The 24461-nt window shown below is 37.8% G+C and overlaps 2 protein-coding genes across 2 annotated transcripts; one reads left to right on the top strand and one right to left on the bottom strand.

The window, feature by feature from the left end:
• The first annotated feature begins 911 nt into the window (after window positions 1-911).
• Window positions 912-13369, top strand: LOC126367245 (aromatic-L-amino-acid decarboxylase). The gene is made up of 10 exons (XM_050010657.1): window positions 912-1226; window positions 8274-8325; window positions 8623-8693; window positions 8952-9188; window positions 9851-10390; window positions 10567-10756; window positions 11175-11239; window positions 11456-11676; window positions 12178-12258; window positions 12932-13369. Exons 1-10 carry the CDS (start codon window positions 912-914, stop codon window positions 13041-13043), a joined length of 1884 nt encoding a protein of 627 aa, XP_049866614.1. The 3' UTR covers window positions 13044-13369.
• A 1123-nt stretch (window positions 13370-14492) lies between these two features.
• Window positions 14493-17682, bottom strand: LOC126367243 (methylosome protein 50-like). The gene is made up of 6 exons (XM_050010655.1): window positions 17416-17682; window positions 17016-17185; window positions 16431-16607; window positions 16080-16245; window positions 15718-15889; window positions 14493-14749 (listed from the first exon to the last, which is right to left on the bottom strand). Exons 1-6 carry the CDS (start codon window positions 17528-17530, stop codon window positions 14545-14547), a joined length of 1005 nt encoding a protein of 334 aa, XP_049866612.1. The 5' UTR covers window positions 17531-17682; the 3' UTR covers window positions 14493-14544.
• Between the last annotated feature and the right edge of the window lie 6779 nt (window positions 17683-24461).

Here is a 24461-nt window from a genome sequence, read left to right as displayed (position 1 = left end):
TACCGTTAAAGCGTCGTCAAACTGCCCCTAATGCTTGCTGCTTAATTTGGAACGGGGATCGGAAGTTTGTATGAAGCGAATTTTCTGTGTGAAAACGTGAACAAACTCGGACATTACAAACATATCTACCAGGCCCGGATCTTCTTAGACGAGTACCTACATACATTGCACAACTCATACACAAATTCACTTACTACCACTCACTGGTTCATACGCATAGCTATCTACTAGTATACACATACTCACGCACATCCTCCTCATAAACTCCAACACAGTTTGAAATTATATTAAACGTTTTGTTAAATCGTACAACGCTACTTTTTATTACCATTAAAATTCTTATCAAACGCTAATATACGTTAACAATACATTAACATCCTCGATTACACATCAACAATAAGTACATCAATTTTAATACAACAATGATTTTTATAACAAAGAAAATAATGCGTAAGTAGGTAAATTATACTATGTATCCAAATTAGCGAAACGATGCGCTACGGTCGATCTACCTCAAACCATCCATACATCCAATCAGCCTACATCATCCCGTTGTTGGGTATATATAGGCATCTTCCATTTTGTACCAACAGCTTTTCCGTTTTACGAGTTCTGCGCTTGTAAGTAATCTGAGTAAGCAACCTGTGCAATCCTTGAAATTAGTTAGAGCACATGAAATAATCGCAATTGTATTTTCAGCCGAATAAACGATAATAATATTACTTACTATAAGCGCCTCAACGAGAACCCGAGCAAAACTCGCTATCGCTTTCGTCACAGTAGTGACAGCGCGCTTTCGAAGCACGACAGCGGGCGATCCGCCCCCCGCGGCCGCGCCGAGCTCACGCCGCGTCCACCACCGTCGCCGAGTCAGCCGGAGGACGCCGCGACGCTGACACCTCACCACCACCATGGACGTCGACGAGTTCCGGATCCGCGGGAAGGAGATGGTCGATTACATCTGCACGTACATGAACACACTCCACACGCGACGCGTCACCCCCAGCGTGGAGCCTGGCTACCTACGCTCCGCGCTGCCAGCCGAGGCTCCCTTCCATCCGGAGCCATGGGACGACGTCATGAAGGATGTGGAGAAGAAGATCATGCCAGGTGTGACGCACTGGCAGCACCCTCGGTTCCACGCCTACTTCCCTTCGGGCAACGGGTACCCTTCAATTCTTGGAGACATGCTCTCCGATGGCATTGGGTGCATCGGCTTCTCATGGGTAAATCACTTATACTTACTCTTATATCTAACTTTCTTAAAAATATACTTTTATAAATTAAGGTACCAATTACCACCCCAAGCCCTATCATTTCGCGATGAAGTTTAAGCGTTACCTCCATTTAGCAGCCAAATTGACAAGTCACAAAGAGTTACAAATATACTTTATTGCACCAAAATAAAGGAAATATTTACAAAAGACTCTTAACTAGGTAATCATTATTATTTTGGTGGTGTAATGGTTAATACGCTCGTCCCGGCTTGACAAGAGCTGCAGGTTCAAGTCTCGTCTGAGTCCGATTTTTTTCGATTTACTTTCCCCTTTGTGAGTTTCTCTAAGCACGGGTAAGTGCTATAAAACAAAAATCATTTAAATTAACAACTTAAAAAAATACAAGGAGTTTGTTTCAACTTTGTTTTTGAACTCTATTTTACATCTGCTGCATAGACGGGAAGTCTGTAGCAGCGATCATATTAGAGCTTAGAAAGTTTGCGTTAAGCGGTAGCTTTGAATGCGTGCTTGAGAAAAAAGAAACGTTTGTAGAAGTTCCATTAAAATAGGTCAAGTTTCTATATGAATTTCATCTATAAGTATGAAATTTACAGTAACAACCTTTTATTACATTTTTAATGGTTAAGAAACCATACAGTATAATTAATTGAAAATAATTAGGGATGTAAGTAGTGATATAACTTAATAAATAAGTCACAAAAAATAATAAGAATAAGCGTATCCTGTAAAGGTTTTGTAAATTTGTGGGCATTGAAGTGTTTTATTATTATATATATTATTAATAATCAACGAAATAACTACTTACTTATAACGAATGGGCATTACCTAGGTAGCTACCGAAGTGTTACACATTTGACTGTAGATACATCGTCATGTTTTCTGTCGGAAATATCTTGAAAAAAGGTCTTTGCTCGTCTTGCTAATATTATTCTTTTACGCCTAGGAAGCTCATGTTTAACAGTGGACAAGTTTTGATTGATCGATGGCATAAGACGATCTAAGAGGGTCACAAGTGAGCTTGACTACGAGAAAATGTTAAGTGCAATATCATCTCGTAAACCTTGACAATATTCTTATCACCTTATATACTTATAGGAATTATATTTTTTCGTATTATACTTCAAATAGTTATATACGCTATTATGCTGTTCTTTTCGCTGGTACTTAAATTTACGTACAATGAAATAAAGAGTAAGTACCTACTAAAACTATTCAGAAATCAATCGACAACTTATTAAAGTTAAACGAAAGTTTAAGATATTCTAAATAAATAGCAGAGGAATATTTTTTCGTTCTTACGAAAAACCAGTTGTTAGCGCTCGTAGAATCGTTTAGAAACTCTGAAAACTATATCGATGACTAATTGAAACGCCTTTACCAGCCCAAAGTCAGGTTTATGAGGTGTGGCTTACTCGGACGTTGGTCGTGCCTATGCTATATAATTAATATTATAATTAATATAATTTGTGTCCCAGCGTTCGTTATATATTTATCAAGCGGTTTTATGACGTCACTTATTTCTATGTTACACCAAGAAATGTTACGGTCTTACTAGGTACTTATAGTTACTTAGAGAAAATGTTGTAGACCACATCATTTCGTAATCACAACTAAAAAGACCAAAACACACATTTTATGAGATACCTAACACGGAATTGGATGCATATACTTAATTATTTCAATGTTATGAATTGATTTTCTTAGGTAAGCATTGACGTGTTCCGGGCCGGAGTGACAATGCTGCTTTTCTCTTCAATCTTGCTAATGTTATTAACATAACTCTGCTCACCAGTCTGAAAATCGGTAAAAGCTCCCTCATTTACTTTGCCGTCTGTCCATAGGAAAACAAACTAAGTGCTGAAGAAATCTACAATACAAGTGTTAGTAGTTTTGTTCTTTTATAGTATTGCTTCTGAACTCTCATTTTGTAATATGAAATTCAAATCAGTCTGTAACAACTTTAAGCCAGTTTAATCGAGATAACGATTCCATTTCTTTTAACGATTACGACCACAATATGCTAAGCAGAAGCAATAGTAAGGTTTTGGTTACAAATACTTTAAAATATACAGATTACAGATAAATTTCCATCGCGGAAAACCCGCTTCATAAAATCGCTGGCCGTAATATTACAACTTTGCCATATCCACAATGTTACGTGATTGTTACCAACACCGCCAGTTTAAATATATACGTTATAACTAAATTTTTATCTTATTTATACACTTCTCATCAAAAAAATCGAAACACCTTGCAAGTTTACGTTTTGTCAGGATTATCAGAAAAATGTGTACATTTAGGAATAAATGTTTAATATTGTGTGTCAGTATGTCGTTTAATAGTGAGTAATATGAGCTTATCATATCTTAATGTTAATGTTCTAAATTTAAATGAATTTTTCATAGGTTTCGTATTTTGTTAAATGAGTCATTTTTATTCCGTATGGAGTATAAAGGAAATGGATAAAACAACACACGTAAATGAAAAAAAAAGCTAAAAAACGTTTATTTAATAACTTATATTCCCTCCCCGAGCTCTAATTACTGCTTCCATACGGTTCTTCATCGATCGGATGAGAGTCACGATCACATGCTGTGGTATATTGTCCCATTCCTCTTGGATTGCATCTTGCAGCTGGCTAAGTGTTTCTGGGGCAGGATCTCTTGCTCGAATTCGTCTCTTTAATTCATCCCACAGATGTTCAATGGGATTCATGTCCGGGCTTCTTGCTGGCCATTCCATAATAGAGATATCGACTTCGTTAAGATAATCTCGTACGACGCCCGCGGTGTGAGCCCTAGCATTGTCGTGCATGAATATGAAGCCGTTGCCAATAAAATGTGCATAGGGCATCACATGAGGCTCGAGACACTCTTCGACGTACCGATGACAGTTTAGTGCAGGCAGACGTGGCCCAGACACGAAAGCAAGCTCTGTCTTACCGTCGGCGCTGATTCCTCCCCAAACCGTCCACGAACCGCCACCATAGCTGACCTTTTCTTCAATGCAGCATTGTGCATAGCGTTCTCCGTCTCTTCTGTAGACCTTGTTCCTTCCGTCGTTACCATACAGCATAATTTTACACTCATCAGAAAAGAGAACTTTGCTCCACTGTAGGTATGACCAATTTAGGTGCTCACGTGCAAAGTTAAGGCGCGCTCTTCGATGGTCTGCAGTTAATTTCGGCCCATTTGCTGGCTTATGCGGTACCAGTCCACGATTCTTCAACCTTCTTCTAATTGTAGAGTCACTTACAGCCACCCTTCGTACAACACGAAGCCGCTGCTGCAGTTGAAAAGCGTTAAGGCGTCGATTTCTTAAAGAAGTTGTTACAATAAATCGATCATCTCGCTCAGAAGTGACCCGATTCCTGCCAGATCCTGAACGGCGCGTGAACAAACCAGTCTCCCGATAACGTTTATAGACTCTATGAACAGATGACAGGCTTAGATGCAGTCTTGCAGCCACAACACGCTGACTAATGCCAGAATCCAGCAATGCCACAACTTGGGCGGCTTCTGTGGGCGAAGTATCCATACGTTTTAGAAAAAAAACCTTTTTTCAGACGTCCCAAAGTCACAGTATTGAAATAAAAAACAAAAAGTTTAAGGATAGGCGCCAATTTTTAGTTTCTAAACGCTAAATGTACTCCAACCCTAAACACACATTTGTCTCAAAACAGTGATTCATTTCGTTTATAAGATAAACAAATGAAATTCTAATTTTGAATTTAGAATTTTCGCTTATTACTGTAATGGCCAAACTGCCAGCTATACATTTATGTATTTTTTTTCATCGTATGAATTCTTTTTTGTGTTAAATTCGGACAGAAACAATGAAAACGGAAGTGTTTCGATTTTTTTGATGAGAAGTGTATATATTGTGATTATCTTATCTTATTTAGCCTATTCGATCCCAATGCTGGGCAAAGGCATGCTCCTGATTTTCCCACTCCACTCGACTTTGCGCGATAGCCGGTTAATCCCTCCCATAAGCATTGAGGTCGTCACACGATCTAAGATAAAATTATAAAATACAATTGTTTAACTATTAGGACGTGAGTGATATAGACTGTGATTTGATTTTAACAATCTTATTTGATGATTTTATGGCTCATAATCTATCATGTTGTCTAAGAGAAAGTTCGATGAAGCGTTGTTACTATTGGTTCATGATTTTTCTAAGAGAACTCGTCAAGACTTTTTAAGATTCTAAACATGTGTAGATCAAATCCATCTTGTGCACCTACAGATTAAATATCTAGTTTCGTAATTCTGCTTAGAGCCTAGAGAGATTTCAGTTTACTCTGACCCAAGGCATCGTAAAATACCTACTAATCCGCGCTAAGACGGTTTTATGGTCCTCGATAATCTAAACGAGCCTTAACAAATCCTATCCCACTTACTAATTTTCCTTCCGATACAAGTATCTATTCAAAATTTTGATGCTTCGAATCTCTCTTTCAGTCTTCAGTAGTCCAGCGATAGAACCTACGGAACGGAAAATCATAACATTGCGATCCGTACTTCTTCTTCTATCGTGTGGGTTGTGAGGTGAATTACCAACCTCATCGACCCTGGTGTCAGGGTTATTATTGAGCCGTGATCCGTACTCATATTCCGCTTATAGTTAGGATAAGCCTGCTATATCCCAATTGGGGAACGCAGAGTTACAACCATCGCAAAATAACTTAATACCCCACCTCACCGAGCTTTCTGTTAAAGCTACTTAGCTTATATAGGTCTATACACTGTGTTAACTGTGTTAGTGAAAACTGCACTTAATATAAATTAATACCTCTTTGGTGCAAGTCTTTGTTAATACCTTGTTCCCCGATTGGGAAGCAAACGGGTGTACCGGAACCACAGTGACTATTAATGAACCTTACATTACTCAAAAATAGCTATATGCTTTCAAGAATACACTGTAATTGAATAACTTTATCGATTATTTATTAATTTCCATCGTAATTCTTTCCACAACCAACGTCTCCTAGAAGAGTCGGGAACAACTCAAACTCCGTTCTTCATTTGTTTCGTTCACCGCGTAATTCTCACTTCCGTTCCCGCCTTTTCTGTTTTACTTTTAAATTAAATAATTAGTTGTATAACATGTTCAATAATAAATAATTTATATTAATTCTATTTAATAATATTTTAAATAATTAAAATACTTTTAAATTATAGGCCCATTTGCTTGGACGAAAAAAGTGCAGGTAAATTAATAGTCCATATAAATTGCATCGTTTCGCAACTTTTAACTGTAACCTAGTTAATACACATGTTAGATAGTGAGATATCTACTTGCAGATAATTAAACTTGTTTTAAAATATGCGTGATCATGACAATGATTATTAAAAAAACAGCCTACTTAATTGGGTATTACATCCCAATCAGTCACTTATGTTGTGAGTTTAGGCTTTGAGGCCTCGTGCCATCAATCGCCACGCACAGGGCACATCCACGTCACATTCTTCCACTAGTACCCTACCAACCTACCAGTGGAGTGGTCAACTCTAGATGTCAAACCTACAAACCATTCTACAGATATTACAAGCAACAGTAAGGCTCGTTTCCGAATGCATCGACGTTATTGATTGCTAAGTAATCGCTGCCTTTAAATAACTTATAATACGCGCTGCAAATGATAGACACGGTCCTTGCAACGTCGAACAGCTAGTCGTTTTCATAAGTCCAAAACACCCTTAGCTTCACCTAGTTTCCATACGAATAGCTGCTATTTTGAAAAACATCATTTGATTATTTAAAATCTAACTTTATACTTAGGATTGAGAAATGTGTTTCTATTTTACATTCCCGTAGTTTCCGTATTTTTTTTTGACGTGTCTTATTGTAGATTTGCCGCAGATGGCATTAACTACTTGACCGGACAAATGGGGAGCGCTGAAGGCTCTCACTCGGTAATCGTAATTTCCGTAAAGATTAGTGATTTGTTTATCGAGAAGATATGGATGCATGGGATTAACTGTCTGGGAACTGATATGTATTAGACAGACAAATTACCAAATTGTATAACATTTTATGTTTATTTAAAAAAAAAAACGTCTAGGGTTTTTCTTTGCCGAGGTTTTTCTTACAGCTTCTTTTTCCCGGCTATACAAGTTGTGAGAAGCTGCAGTTTTAGGCACATGAGACGTTCGATATGTAAATAAATGACGATTCCAAGTGTAACTATGTTACTTTGAATAAAGCTTTTGAATTTGAATCTGTTTTCCCTTGGATTTATGCAAAGCAAAATCTATCTGCGAATCAGCGAATCTTTTATAATGGATAATTTGTTCAACTTTGCCCGATACCTATTATTACTTATATTATTAATATCCATGTCCCAGACCTCTTTTAATTAGTTATAATAATTATAATTAATTACCTACCTTACCTACATCTAGTCGAAAATTTTCCCTGAATCCGATAGCTGTAAAAAATATAATGGACCTCAATCGACAAACTTTCTTATGTTCAGTCATTCGAAAGTAACAATGAAGAGCATAAAGTAAGAAAATCGTGCAAAAGGAACGTTTGGGATCGTATAAGTAAATCCTACACGAGGCAAAGGTATTTTAGGCCCTTCATCGTTCCGTTCTGTGTTGGGCTGGATGGGACATGAGGAAAACCTTATAATATTATATAGCAGAAATCAAGTAAATATCGAATAAGGTACCTATATAAAAATAGTTATGTTCATCCCAACAGAGATTTACTAGGCGTCTTAAATACGAGTAATTCGTAAGATTTCCGGTGTCAAGTACATTAAGTATGTATATGTAATGAGTATATGCTGATCTACTTGGTTGAGTACATGCACTGTTTTACTTAAAATAAGATCTTTAACTTTGTGTACTTGCAAATAAAGGATTGATTATGATTTTACAGGAGGGAATAATATTAGCGCAATATTACTTATCTACTTAATACCCTTTTAGAACTATTCTGTATTAATCCAAGTATAGTGCTGATGGTTTGCATAAGCTTACAAATGCTAGGATTAAATGCAAGGATGGCCATTTGTTTCAGGCAGCAAGCCCTGCGTGCACCGAGCTAGAAATTATCATGTTGGACTGGATGGGTGAGTTAAGTGGTCTTTATCCAATAAAAGCGCCTTCCTTTGAATCGATAAGTCATTTCTCCGTACGTCTTCTGTGAATTATTGTAATTGTCGTTAAAATATCTCTTTTGCGCAAACTTAATAGACTGTAAATAATTTTATACTTATTACTAATTATTTTCAAGACTTTTTTGTCACTTTGTTCTTCAAACCATGAAAGTATTGTCATTTTATATTTAAAGTAAGTACTGTAACAAAGATTAAAATGCTGTCGTATGTATGAGGGCCTAGTCAAACTAAATAATTGACGGGTTACAGGTAAAGCAATTGGTCTACCTCCTAGCTTCTTAGCACTCGAAGAGGGCAGCAAAGGCGGCGGGGTCATCGAGGTGAGCGTTGTCCATCAACAATTCCTAGTGCATATTAAATGAGGTTAAAATGAAGGCTTTACATATTTCTTTAGCTAATATAGGCTAAAAATGCTTCGGTGTCCCACCAAATGGCCAAGAAAGAGATGGTGCAAGGAGATGGCTCGCTTTCTAGAACGGTATCAGGAACGGACAGGGAAGACTGTAAGAAAAGTAGAGGCGTTTGTCCTGCAATGGGACACTGACGGTTATTAGGACCTATTAATCAAATTTGTTTAGGGGTCGGCGAGCGAGTGTGTCCTGGTATCTATGCTGGCGGCTCGGGCCAATGGAATCAAGAGGCTGAAGCAACTGTTTCCCACCGAGGACGAGGGGAACCTCCTCTCCAAACTCATCGCCTACTGCTCCAAAGACGCGCACTCCTGCGTCGAAAAAGCTGCCATGATCTGCTTTGTCAAACTCCGCATCTTACAAACCGACGAAAATGGCTCATTGAGGGGTGATACACTTAGTGAGGTAAGTGCCTTGTTGTTATTTAAATGCGAGTAATTATTTTTGACCACGTTTGTGTAATCGTCGCAGGTTTGTTCAGGTTTTTTAATTGAGTTAGGATATAGGGTGCAAGCAGGCGCCTCGGTGGATAATCGGACGGTAATTGAGAGGGAGGCGCGCGACGGCACGGCTGCGGAGGCGCCAAGCCCGCGTTTAATGACTCGCCACGGATGCCGGAAATACGTCGCGCGCCCGGCGGTAATAGAGCCACATTGTATGCCACTTTCTATGGCGCAAATACTGAAAATTCACGATACGACCCTCTTATGAAAGAAATTCGTTTAATTGAGATCCGTTTGAAGTGGAATTTATTAAGGAATTCCACCTGAATTGATCGAGCCTATTGGAGAATGCTATGTTTGCTAATATGAAGGGGAGAAGTAAAATGAATGAATATATGATTTTAGTTTCTATAGGTAGAAAGCTCGGTGAGCCTACCCACAGGTAGGTACTTAGTTCATCTTGTGATGGATGTAGCTCTGGCTATCCCAATTGGGATATAGTCTGAGAGCTTATCTTAAAAGTACAAATTCCATTTCATTAATCAAATCAGAGCTTTATCGTACCTAAGTGTAACGACACAAAAACTTGAGATAGGTAAATACTTACATGAATCTTGTATGTAGGCCATGGAAGAAGACGAGAAAGAAGGCCGCGTGCCTTTCTTCGTGTCGACGACCCTGGGCACCACGTCGTCGTGTTCGTTTGACAACCTGCCCGAGATCGGGCCCGTGGTGCGCAAGTACCCCGGTGTATGGCTGCACGTCGACGCAGCCTACGCCGGCTGCGCCTTCATCTGCCCCGAGCACAAGTATCACCTCGCCGGCGTTGAGTACGCTGACTCCTTCAACACCAACGCCAATAAGTTCATGCTCACGAGCTTCGACTGCTCCTTGCTGTGGGTCACTAACAGATACCTCCTTACAAGCGCGTTGGTCGTCGACCCCCTCTACCTCCAGCACTGTTACGACCATACGGCCATCGACTACCGGCACTGGGGCGTGCCCCTGAGCCGTCGGTTCAGGTCGCTTAAGCTCTGGTTCATGCTGAGGAGTTACGGCATCTCTGGGCTACAGAAATATGTGAGGCGACACTGCGAACTCGCCAAGTTCTTTGCTGATCTTGTCAAAAAAGATGACCGATTCGAAGTTTGCAATGATGTCAAGGTGAGTAGTAATAACAGATTATCATCATCATGGGCTTATTTCACATTTGGTTAAATCATTATTTAACCTTTGTTTCTTAGATTTACAACTCGACTAAGTAGAGATTTTATCTTCTACGTGATGGGCTATTCTGTTACTACTTCTAGAAACTAAACAGTTCAATGAATGATCCCCAGTTGGGCCTAGTCTGCTTCCGGCTGGTGGGCTCTCCCGAGGACACGGGCGAACAAGTGGACGAGTTGAACAAGAAGCTGTTGACGACCATCAACGCATCGGGCAAGCTACACATGGTGCCGGCGATGGTGCGCGAGCGCTTCGTCATCCGATTCTGCGTGGTGCAGCAATACGCCACCAGAGACGACATTTGTAATTATGGGGCCTAACTTTTTAACATAACGTAGTTTTTATAAGGTGCAAGCCTACTCTAGGGACCTAACTACTAAATCAAAGATGACGCTGCTAAGAATTTAAGCAGACCCATTAGAGAAGATGAAAGACGCAGGACAGACTTTTACAATTGTTTTATACATTGTTTTAAGTTTACGCGGTTTAGACTTTTACAATACAGATGACTTTTACGAACAGTAGGTACAAAAGCATAACATAACAATAACATAAACTGCCTATATACGTCCCACTGCTGAGCACAGGCCTCCCCTCAATCAACCGGAGGGGGTATGGAGCATACTCCACCACGCTGCTCCACTGCTACAAAAGCATAGCAACAGTTAATATAAGTACGCGGCTAAGTAGGTTACTTTATCCTTTTTTTCTACCGTTCCAGTAATAGCGTGGGAAATTATATCGGACTTCGCTTCGGAACTTTTGGAAGGACCGGACAAGGAAAGGGTACGTGTCAAACTCCCTATCCAAACCAGGGGGGTCTAGACCACATCGAAGCAATTCAACTAAAAAAGCAATATTGCAATTTGAAACTTGCGCATATAAAAGTAATCAAATAGCAATATTGCTTTTATAGATGAATTGCTTTGATATGGCCTTTTTAACCCCCCAGTTCTGTGCTTAGCTTGAATATTTTTATGACATTATATTGTTTTGTTATAGGATTTGAACGTGGAGCACGATCGCAAGACTCGTGTGGCTCTCGCGCACAAGCGGTCGTTCTTCGTGCGGATGGTTAGCGACCCGAAAATTTACAACCCGGGCATCAACAAGACCCCTCCCCCCGCGCCCATGTCTCCGATGTCTCCCCCTCCCGCGATGCACCCGCGCTCCCCGGACACTCCCTCCGATACGGACTCCGTGCAGTTGCAGCCGTCGACGCCGTTAGTATTTTTTACTTTTTTTAATCACAAGCAAATTATAGGTACTTATGTCCCAATATGTAGGTCTGTACAGACTTCTAGGCTGTAAGTTAAAGTGCGCGCTTAATCCGCTTGTCGGGTTTAAACTTGAAATTATCTTCTTATCGTACCTACTAATGGCCTCCCCAATGCTTGAGCGTTGGGCTCACGATCCGGAGGCCCCGGGTTCGAATCCCGTTTGGGACATATAACAAAAATCACTCTAGTTCGGTTAGGACTATACAGACTGATCACAATATGATTGTCCGAAAGTAAGATGGTGCGTTCTTCAGAAGGCACGTAAAGCCTTTGGTCACGGTTACTACTTACTGATGTAAGGATGTAGCCATTACAGGGGACTTTGGCGGCTCAATGATAGCCCTGACACTAGGGTTAATGAGGTTGGTAAAACCACCGCGAAACCACAACCCACAGGATAAGAAGAAGATTGTACCTATTGCATCGTATTGTTTTAACTTTCAGGAAACAATCGTCTTGGATCAGCTGGCCTCTCGCTTTCTTCTTCCAAAGCGTCGACCACGACGCTAACGATTTGCCACTGAGGTACAATTCTATTTTTACTTTTTGCTATAGAATATTTTATTCAGTCTTTAACCGTTTTCCATTTATGTGATACGAATTCGAGGCATTTTCTACTTTCGTAACAGGCAAATTTTAAGTTACCAATTATATTGACCACTTGAAATGTTGAGTTACTTAGTTCTTTTAACTCGTTCACAGGGACACAAAGTCTACCTAAGTAAGTAATTAAAGTATAGTCTACTCCAACTGTCTGTATCATTATGCGGGAAAGGTCAATGACCAAAAAGGCCACGTCGAAGATAGATAAAATACTTTATTGAGCACAATGGACACAAAAAAAAAGCAAAAAAGCAAAAAGCAATGGAGAACATCCCTAAAAGTCCCTCATTCATCTAAGAAAGCAATATTGCCAACAGTTGCTATTGCTATTTCTATTTGACATTTGTTGACATTGCGCACTTACTTTTATGTTGCGCAAATCTAATTGGAATACTGATTTTTAGTTTTTTTTTTAATAAGTGAGAGTCGTTGACCACGATTCAGCCTGGTCTTAAGCAGCGATGTGGTCTCAGGTGGAGCACGCAAACGCAAATAGTGCCTATTCACTCTAGCCTAGAAAATTCCCAAAAGATTACTTGTTTAAATGTGGTGTTTTTAATCCCTATGCGCACCATGCTTAATTTGTAACCTACAGGTTCCGTCACTTGGACACGATGGTGCGGCTCAAGAGCCCCGGCAGCGCGGGCCGCCGCGGGTCATCCCCGTGCGCGTCCCCGGAGCGCCGCGCGCCTTCGCCCTCGCAGTGACCGCCCAGCCACTAACTCCTCATAACGATACTCTCCAGCATGTAGTCACGACATTTATTTTTAAATTGTGATTAATTCGAGTCCAAATATAAAAGGTGTTTTACTTACAAGTTCATAACATAAACATAACCAGCCTATACACGTCCCACTGCCGGGCACAGGCCTCCCCTCAATCAACCGGAGGGGGTATGGAGCATACTCCACCACAAGTTTATATTACAAGTTTATATTTAACATAAAATTATATGGGGTTTCACTATGTTTAATCAACTGATTTTATTAATAAAAGTTTATATTTTGCATATAATAATCGTATGAGTTACAATTATGTTATTTAATCACATATTTACTCAATTTGTTTTTTAATTATTACAAGTTATATTTAAAGTTGCGAAGTTGGTTTAGCACTCCACAAGAAACTTTATTCTTTTCCATATTTTGATTCAAGTTTTCTTTTCTGTAATTGTTAGTCTAGTAAAATTATTGATTGAAATTTTGGACTCAAATTAAAATTTCGATAATCATATACAAACCAGATTAAAAACTCCTATGGACCCTGCTAAATAATATAATCGAGCAATGAAAATAAGATCTAAGTATTATGACTTGCAAATTTGTTTTACTTATTAAACCTCTTAAAACACCCCCGTTTTTTCATGGTCCTACTTATTTGTCTTATTAGTAAGAAGACGAGGAAGACCTACTTCTGTCTGTGCTATTTTTTTGATTATTAAAGAAGTAAGCAAACAACAGCGAATATTTATACCACCTGTATTTTATAGGGTTTGTTGTCTTTTGTTAATATGTTTATTAACATAATAGTAAAAAATAGGGTTTATATATTGTTATATAAACCCTAAAATAGCAACACAATATAACAATAATATTATAAAATAATAATATTATATAACAATATATAAACCCTATTTTTTACTATTATGACTGCAGATCCATTTAAGGTTGTCAATATAAAAAATACATGATTAATAATTATTTTATTTTAAGTTATTCCTGTCATTTTCTTATCCGCTAAAAAAGAAGGGATGGGTAATCGACAGGCATAAAATGTATGCGTCAACTATTGGCCAATAACCCGATAGAATTACGATGCACACTATGAGGGAGATGCCTATTTTATTCACCTGGGTTATTCATTAATTTTAAAATTAAGAGTTGTCAATCATCCGTCCCTTTCCTTTTCGGCGGATAAGAATATGACGGGTATAACTTAAAATAAAATTAGGATGTGTCTGCAGGAATCGGGGCCTTTATGGATATAATAAAGGCCTGAGATACTTATTACCATTGGTCTAGGTCAAATAAATTCTTATTCCATACTAATATATCAAATAAAAGTTGATTAAGATTGAAGAAGTGGCTATAGGTTATGACAATATTGATATCAAACATTAAAGAGTGGTCTAAAAAGTTCGAAAATCAAAAAACATATTTCATGATGTTGAGAAATAATGATGTATTAAGAAATTCAATTATTACTTAGCTAATTACATATTTTGTGAGTTTTAATCTCACCGTCCCATCCTAGTGTATGGAGGATATTCTTTTCATTCACGTCCCAGGCGAGGCCTCTTACGTAGTTGTTGTGCATATGTCTGTCATGGTATTCTATACTGGACTGGTTGTCTGCATTTACTGTGCAAACTGATACTATTTTGTTATCACAGCATACAGCTATCTTGTTAGATCTGGAAATAAATTCAGCACGTGGGAGAAACAAAAGACAAAAACACTTATATAACATGGCAATGTGGTTAGCCTTATACTGAGGGATTTCCCAGGCTATGTAGCCAAATGGGAATGGGAATGTATGGGAATGTTCCCATAAAAATATATAGATGGCGCTGTACGATGTTGCCTTTGTTTAATGTTATACACTCAAACACGACACATCTTCCACCCATTATTCATCATCAGCCCATAAACGTCCCCACTGCTGGGGTACGGGCCTTCCCTATGGATGGATAGGGAGATCGGGCCTTAAACCATCACGCGGGCCCAGTGCCGATTGATGGTTATTAACGACTGCTAATGCAGCCGGGACCAACGGCTTAACGTGCCTTCCGAAGCACGAAGGAGCTTGAGATGAAAACATTTTTTTTTTGTGGTCACCCATCCTATGACAGGCCTTTGCGAAAGTTGTTAACTTCAACAATCGCAAACCGAGCACGTTTATCGCTGCGCTACCGAGCTCCTCATCGATCTCCATCTCCACCCATAAATATTCTGATCGAATTAAGAGACGCATGGGTATCAACGTAATTCTATATATATCTGATCCAAATATCAGGCAACAGATATTTTTATACCTTGAGAAAATAGGTAATTATCACATTTAATCTGTACAGCAGCGCCATCTATATTTATTTTGGTGAACTTAGTCTGGAATGTCCCTCATTGCAACTACATCATGAGACAATACTTCTTAATTTTGCTCTGAATTAATGAAACAGTCAGGAGTACCAATATGTATACACTCTGAAACCATGCCACATTATCTTTTTTGACAAATTAATCGTAAGTCTCATTAAATGTTAAATATGATAGTGCGACAGGGTTCTAAAGTGGGTACATGATATTGCTCATGACTGTACATCACATTGTATCGTAATTACAAATGACACACAGATTTATGTATAAGAATTTTATTACTCACCCAGAGTTAACAGCTACTTTGTGAACAGCAGCAGGGAATTCAGCTAGTTTATTTGTGTCATCAGTTTTCCTGATGTCTACCAGTCTTAGTATGCCAGCTTCATCACCGTACACCACTCTGTATTCGTCTAGCCATTGTAGACAACGCACACCACAATTATTCTTAACTAAATCTGCAAGAAAAAACATATAAGTGAATTATTATTCTAGTGTTTTAGGGACATTCTTTGTTATCTGGTCAATAATTAGAAAATCTGCAGGGTTAATAAAACACTAGTTTTAAAAAATAAAAAAGTACCTAATTAATTACAGATTATTAAGCAGTTAAGTGTCATGTATAGTGGGAGCTTAATAGACCTTTACCTGTTACTGGTTTGTCAATATTTTGATCCCATAGAGTAACATAACTGTCCAAAGAAGCAGTGGCGAAACACGCCTTTGAGTTAGGTTTCACTGCTACTCCATAAACTGCCATGTTATGGGCCCCTTTATAATTCTTAATACAAATCATATCACAGATATCCCAGAGCTGAAAGAGAAAAGAATATTATATCAGTAAGTGGTTTTTTCAGTGGTTAGTTTACTTTTTGTAATATGATAGCTTCCTTTAAAGAAACATTTATTATTGTCTAGCTACAGGTGCTGCTAGTATAATTTGAATTTTAACCCAATCATTAATAGAAAATTATGCACTAGAAGAGCTTATAAGACTACCTTGACATTTCCATCAGCTCCTGTGGTTATATACTCTTTGCCAGAGTCAACACATTCAATGGCGAGTGCCGCATCATCGTGTTCCGCCGCAAACACCTTCCTATCCCATATCTTCCATGCACCGTCATCAGAAGTAGCCCACACACTCACTGCACCATTGTCTTCACATAGTATTATCTGAAGGAAATGATTCATACCATTAGTACCAGTAATATAGTACGTCAGGAGATGGATAATTGGATGGAAAGGATGTTGATTTTGTTCAAGAAATGGTTGCTGAAGATAGAGAAGAAGATCATATCATGCATAGTCTGTCTTTTCTTAGAATGATTAGCAGAAGGATAGAGCTTTACAGAGACTGATATAGGGTACTAGTAAGGTGGAGAAGTCCTCTTAGTAAATAGGTACATTAAATTTAGTAAATGTATACCTGGAGAAGTAATCTTAGTAAATAAATTCAATGCCATGTCCTGGGAACTGTATACTGTAGGTATAAATAGTCAACTTCAACTTTATGGTTGTATGGCAAGTATAAATAGTCTATAATAAAAAGTAATGTCATATAATTAAAAAAAAAACATTTACCTTTGACGAACTATCAGCAAAACATCCATCAGCAGTTCCACTAGTGAGAGAAATGCACTTTTTAGACTTTTTGCACTCTCTCTGACCTTCAGCTACATTCTGAAAGACGTTTATGCCACCATTCCAATACCTTCCTGTAAGTTCAGAACTACCTACCAACAAACTGCCATCTGTAATTAGAAAAAAAAACATTATATGTAAGTTGGCAAAGTAATAGTTTATTCATTGTATTCATTGTTTGTAATAACAAACGTTTAGAACCTCTCAGATTTTGTAGTTGACTTCTAGGTTATACACGATAAGTAACAGCACAAAACATTAACTTTTTGTTTGTCCTCGAACTCTATTTTCTAATTAAAGATTGTAGGATAAAATTTGATCTAATTCGATATAAAATTACCTGTATGAATACGTATGTAATCCAAATATGATACCGTGTTTGTCCCAGTGGTATCGGTTCTGTATATTTCAGCATTTAAATGCGGTGGGATAATTTTGTTACTGTTTTCCATCATTGTCGTATATGTATTTAACTATCAATACTTTGGTTTTACGTTATAAACTAATTGGTATCGTAGAAAATTATTCTTAAGTTTATTTACAAATGTTTTAAAAAACACCTTTTATAACTTTTTTACGAAACAAAGTGAGGTTAGGAGACGGTCTTGACATTACTTTTTTTTCCTTTTGCCCATTTGAGGGTCAGGCTAAGATCATAAGGCCATGCTGCCTAGCTTGACATTACATAGTTTTGTTTCATTTTACGCATACCTACTCAAGTGAATAATAATAATAATATATAATGTTTTAATTACATCTTCCTCATCCCGTTCTACCCATCCGTCCCATATTATAAAAATAATGATGGTTACGTCGGATGGACGTAATAAGCTGTATAAATTAAATAAATAATTAAAAGTGTTAAAAATTGTTTACAAAACGTCAGGTGAGGCTGTATGTCTGTGTACACTTGTGTGGAGAAAAGAAAATTATCTGTCAAAGTCAATGAGTGTCGTGTTGAGCGAATTGCGAAAAAAAGGGCGGGAACCTTCGAACAAGTTAGGCGGGATTTTTTAAGCTCTCGATTTTAATTTCAATTTTATTTCCAAATTTTGTAGATATTTGCATAATTTGTACATAATTATTTAGTTTAAGTTATTGTATAAATAGTTATTTCATATCTGAATGTAAATATTTATCGTTTGGTAAGTTTTTATAAAAAACCGTAGCAGAGGCGGTCCGCTAAGGACCCGCGCGGCGGGCAAGATGCCTGGCCAGCCGGCAAAGCGGAAGTATTCGGCAACAAAAGGAGGCAAGCAGCAGCCCCAGTCTCGGGATGAACCAGGTGAGGTTGTTGAGCCCGAGTCTTCTGACTCGGACGTTACCGACCCGCCAAGGATCATGGACACGGAGATTGAAGAAGACAAATATGCTCCATACCGAGTGACTGATTATAGTCGCCGGTATCCAGAAGATAGCGCAGCAGGTTATGAATTTGTTGTATTTATCGAAAGTAGCACTGAACAACCGATTGGGACACGAGATATGATGAATTTAAGCACTTGTTTCACCAGAGTAGTCAAAGGCATTAAATATCTCAAAAAAATAAATAAATTTAAAATTGGCGTAGTCTTTGATCGCCCAAATTTAGCAAATGCTTTTTTGGATAACTCTACATTCTTGAGAGACCAAAATTTAAAAGCGACGATACCTGCTGGTACCACTGAAATGACTGGCGTTATCAACTCAGTGCCTACCAGTATGACAAACAAAAAAATATTTAACGAACTGGGTCTAGGTACAAATTGTAAAAAAGTAATCTGTGTACGACGAATTATGAGAAGGGAGAAAGTTGGAGAGTCGTTCCAACTACAACCCACCCAATCGGTCGCAATTACATTTTCAGCGTCGACTTCTTTGCCAGACTATGTTTTTATTAAAATGTGGAGGTTCCCTGTTTTACCCTACATCCCCCCGGTAAAACAGTGTTTCAGATGTTTAAGATATGGTCATTTGGGAAAATTCTGTAAAAACTCTGAAAGATGTTCAATTTGTGGTGACCAGCACAATTTTAAATCGTGCACCTCTTCATCAGACAAAGCTATCTGTGTCCACTGTCAGGGAAATCACTTGTCTATTTCGGGGCAATGTCCTATAAAGAAACAAAAAATAATTGAAAATAAAAATAAAGTTATGCCGACACCTTTTTCAGATTTATTCAGCAATAAAAATAAACACTTTCCATCACTCAGCAAAACAGAAAACAGTCAGGAATTAATAAATTTAATTCTATCTAATAAAAACGCATTAACTTTGCTCACAGAATCTATAATAAAAGTTATTACATTAAACAAAGTAAACAACACAAGTATTAGCTCTCAAATGATAACAGACACAATAAAAGAAACTATTCAGCATAAAAATAAAAATTCTTCAAATTCTCAGCCCAAACAATAAATATAATGCAGTGGAACGCACAGAGTTTGTTAAGTAATAGACATGAATTTGAAAAATTTCTCTTTGATAATAAAATACATATATCTATTATTAGTGAAACTTGGTTTAAATCTTGTACAATTTTTAATATTAAAGGGTACTCCACTGTCCGTAATGATTGCGGCAATGACCACAATGGAGTAGCCATTCTAATTCATAAAAGTCTAGTATTTCGTAAATTAGACACTTTCTTTGATGACTCACTACAAAACGTTGTAGTTCAGGTTCAAATTGATCAAAAATACATATCTATCGCTAGTTTTTACAGTCCAGGTAATTGTAACCCTACCTTTAATAAAGGTAGATTTGACAATTTGATTCGTAGTATTCCAAAACCGTTGATTATAGCAGGCGATTTCAATGCACATCACACCATTTGGGGGTGTGGTAGTATTGATACACGAGGCAGAAGCGTCTTGGACTCCATGGATGAGAATGACTTGGTTCTCTTGAATGACGGACGTGCAACGACAACAGGTACCCTTAGTTGGCGGCCAAATGGCCTTGATTTAACATTGGTTTCCTCATCACTGGCCTTGTCATGTGAATGGCAGGTCATGTCAGATCCCTTAGGTGGTAGCTATCATCTACCCACTTTGACGAAGTATTGTTTTACATCTTCTCCTTCAGTTGCTACAGACTCTTCGGCGAACATCCCGCCTCACGCCAACCTGAAAATGGTAGATTGGGAGCTATATGAGAAACGTGTAAATGAGTTGTTATCCGAATTTCAAATTGATGTTTGTAATTTAATTGAGAGCTATAACAATTTCTGCAATATCATCATTTCTACTATAAATGAATGTGTAGTATGTTCAAGGTCTGGCAGTACTACCAAAGTTAATTCACCCTCAACTTCTCATAATAATAAACATAGAACTAAAAATCGAATCCCTCTAATCTGGTGGAACGAAAAATGTACTAAAACTGTAAATAATTGTAAACAAGCATATTTAGAATTTAAATTAAATCCTTGTGTCGATACTTTTATTAACTTCAAGCGAGCGCAAGCCCTTAAAAAACGCACATTAAAGCAGGAACGTAAATCGTCATGGGAAAATTTTTGTATATCTATTTCCAGACTAACACCAATGAAACTAATTTGGTCTAAAACTAGGAAATTTAATAAAACCTTTTCAACACACAGTGAGTTTTCTAGTCAAGCCTGGGTATTTCAGTTTTTGCGCAAGTATACTCCTGACACAGCTAAAAAATTGTCTGACAACAATCACTTTAATATATTATTAAGTTCCACGAATTCTTTTCTGGCAACAGTCTTTTCTATTGAAGAATTAAAATCAGCCTTAAGATCTCGTAAGGATACAGCATGTGGCCTGGATTGGGTGTCATACAAAATGCTTAAATTACTAAATCCATCCAGTATGTTATTATTCTTGAATTTACTAAATTATCTGTGGCAAAACGGCTTAATCCCTGAACAATGGAAGACAGATTGTATAGTGCCTATTTTAAAACCAGGAAAGGATAGTAGCCATGCTGATTCATATCGTCCTATAACACTAAGTTCTTGTGTTGGTAAAATAGCTGAACAACTGATTAAACAGCGTTTGGAATTCTTCATTGAAAGCAATAGTATCTTACCAGCTAATCAATTTGGCTTTCGTCGAGGGCGGTCGGCGCGGGAAAGCCTGAGTCACTTTTGTCTGGATGTCCGTGATGCTCTGTCTCGTGATCAGATTTTGGGTTGTATTTTCTTCGATGTTGTTGGCGCTTTTAATAATGTTAATTTGGATATTTTAACAACTGTTCTGTCTTCATTGCAGCTGCCTGGAAAAATAATTAATTGGATATTTAATTTCTTGCATGGTCGAAAAATCTTTATTAAACATGATAATCAGTTAATTGGTCCTAGAAATTCCTTCAAAGGAGTATCTCAAGGTGGGATTTTAAGCCCATTGTTGTTCATACTGTATATTCATAAATTAAATTTAGTTTTAGGCAGTGAAACTCAAAATTTACAATTTGCTGATGACTTGGCTGTGTATTGTTCTGGTACTGAGTTGCCTGATATTCTAGGGAAACTTAATGCTGCTCTCTTAAACTTGCAGACTTATTTTGAAAGTCTTGGTTTAGAGATCAGCACTGACAAAAGTAAAGTAGTTATCTTTTCTAAAAAAATGGTTAAAACGTCAAGTGTTAAACTTTATTATAATAATAGATTGCTGCCTGTTGATAATACAGTTAAGTTTTTGGGTGTTTTATTTCAGCATAATTTTAAGTTTGAAAAATATGTCGATTGCTTAACAACTCGTGCATCCAAATCCTGTAATATATTAAAATCTTTAACTGGTACCTACTGGGGTGCAGATCCCAAAATTTTATTGATTCTTTATAAATCTATTGTAAGGAGTCATTTTGAATATGCTTTTTTTTGCTTTTCTAGTGTAAATAAATTTGTTGAAAAATTAGAAAAGATCCAGAATCGTTGTTTACGAATTATTCTTGGTGCAATGTGCTCCACCCCCATCATATCGATGCAGGTGGAATGTAATGTACCTCCTTTGTTAAGCAGGTTCAAATATCTCATCTTTAAGTTTCTATTGAAAATTTCTTCTATTAAAAATCATCCTTTGCTTCTGAAGTTGCAGTCTTCTTCCTCAAGAATTAGTAGCTCATATTTTGGTTCCCTTGGGCAGCTTCTGCCTGAAATTATAAATTTACAAAAATATTTTAATTTGTATTCAAGTTCTTTATGGCCTTGCTATGAGAACTCTTTTGATTCTAAATTCTTTCCAATGAAAATTGATATAAATTCATCTTTGAAATGTAAGGAAGAGGTATATTCTTTTTTGAATGGTTGGTCTGATCATCATCAGGTTTATACTGACGGTGCCAAAAATAGCAAATCTGTTTCTGCTGCAATTTATGATGCCCATGCTAAGGGGGGACATGGGTATAAACTGCCTTCATTTGTCAGTAGCTATACAGCTGAATGTTTGGCTATTCTAATAGCTTTAGATTATATTGAGTCTCAGGATGGCAACAAGTGGCTAATAGTTTCAGATTGTATGAGTGTTCTTCAAGCTCTTAATAATCCCAACCTTACTAGTAATACCAACTACATAATCTATGACATAAGGGAAAAATATAAAAATCTGTCAATAAACAATAAAAATATAATATTGACTTGGACACCGTCACACATTGGTGTGGTTGGTAATGAGCAAGCAGACTTTCTTGCCAGATCCATAACAAATACACTTCTCATCAAAAAAATCGAAACACTTCCGTTTTCATTGTTTCTGTCCGAATTTAACACAAAAAAGAATTCATACGATGAAAAAAATACATAAATGTATAGCTGGCAGTTTGGCCATTACAGTAATAAGCGAAAATTCTAAATTCAAAATTAGAATTTCATTTGTTTATCTTATAAACGAAATGAATCACTGTTTTGAGACAAATGTGTGTTTAGGGTTGGAGTACATTTAGCGTTTAAAAACTAAAAATTGGCGCCTATCCTTAAACTTTTTGTTTTTTATTTCAATACTGTGACTTTGGGACGTCTGAAAAAAGGTTTTTTTTCTAAAACGTATGGATACTTCGCCCACAGAAGCCGCCCAAGTTGTGGCATTGCTGGATTCTGGCCTTAGTCAGCGTGTTGTGGCTGCAAGACTGCATCTAAGCCTGTCATCTGTTCATAGAGTCTATAAACGTTATCGGGAGACTGGTTTGTTCACGCGCCGTTCAGGATCTGGCAGGAATCGGGACACTTCTGAGCGAGATGATCGATTTATTGTAACAACTTCTTTAAGAAATCGACGCCTTAACGCTTTTCAACTGCAGCAGCGGCTTCGTGTTGTACGAAGGGTGGCTGTAAGTGACTCTACAATTAGAAGAAGGTTGAAGGATCGTGGACTGGTACCGCATAAGCCAGCAAATGGGCCGAAATTAACTGCAGACCATCGAAGAGCGCGCCTTAACTTTGCACGTGAGCACCTAAATTGGTCATACCTACAGTGGAGCAAAGTTCTCTTTTCTGATGAGTGTAAAATTATGCTGTATGGTAACGACGGAAGGAACAAGGTCTACAGAAGAGACGGAGAACGCTATGCACAATGCTGCATTGAAGAAAAGGTCAGCTATGGTGGCGGTTCGTGGACGGTTTGGGGAGGAATCAGCGCCGACGGTAAGACAGAGCTTGCTTTCGTGTCTGGGCCACGTCTGCCTGCACTAAACTGTCATCGGTACGTCGAAGAGTGTCTCGAGCCTCATGTGATGCCCTATGCACATTTTATTGGCAACGGCTTCATATTCATGCACGACAATGCTAGGGCTCACACCGCGGGCGTCGTACGAGATTATCTTAACGAAGTCGATATCTCTATTATGGAATGGCCAGCAAGAAGCCCGGACATGAATCCCATTGAACATCTGTGGGATGAATTAAAGAGACGAATTCGAGCAAGAGATCCTGCCCCAGAAACACTTAGCCAGCTGCAAGATGCAATCCAAGAGGAATGGGACAATATACCACAGCATGTGATCGTGACTCTCATCCGATCGATGAAGAACCGTATGGAAGCAGTAATTAGAGCTCGGGGAGGGAATACAAGTTATTAAATAAACGTTTTTTAGCTTTTTTTTTTCATTTACGTGTGTTGTTTTATCCATTTCCTTTATACTCCATACGGAATAAAAATGACTCATTTAACAAAATACGAAACCTATGAAAAATTCATTTAAATTTAGAACATTAACATTAAGATTTGATAAGCTCATATTACTCACTATTAAACGACATTTAACATTTATTCCTAAATGTACACATTTTTCTGATAATCCTGACAAAACGTAAACTTGCAAGGTGTTTCGATTTTTTTGATGAGAAGTGTAGTTCCCAGTCTCACCCCATTAAAAATGTTTTAGTTCCTGATTCTGACATCGTAGCTATTGTCAGGACAAAGTTGAAAAATGAATTTAATGAAA

The sequence above is a fragment of the Pectinophora gossypiella genome, chromosome 6 (genome assembly GCF_024362695.1).
Source record: "Pectinophora gossypiella chromosome 6, ilPecGoss1.1, whole genome shotgun sequence".
NCBI classification, from domain to species: domain Eukaryota; kingdom Metazoa; phylum Arthropoda; class Insecta; order Lepidoptera; family Gelechiidae; genus Pectinophora; species Pectinophora gossypiella.
The sequence above is the reverse complement of the archived record's forward strand: the minus strand, read 5'-3'. Positions and strand labels throughout refer to the sequence as shown.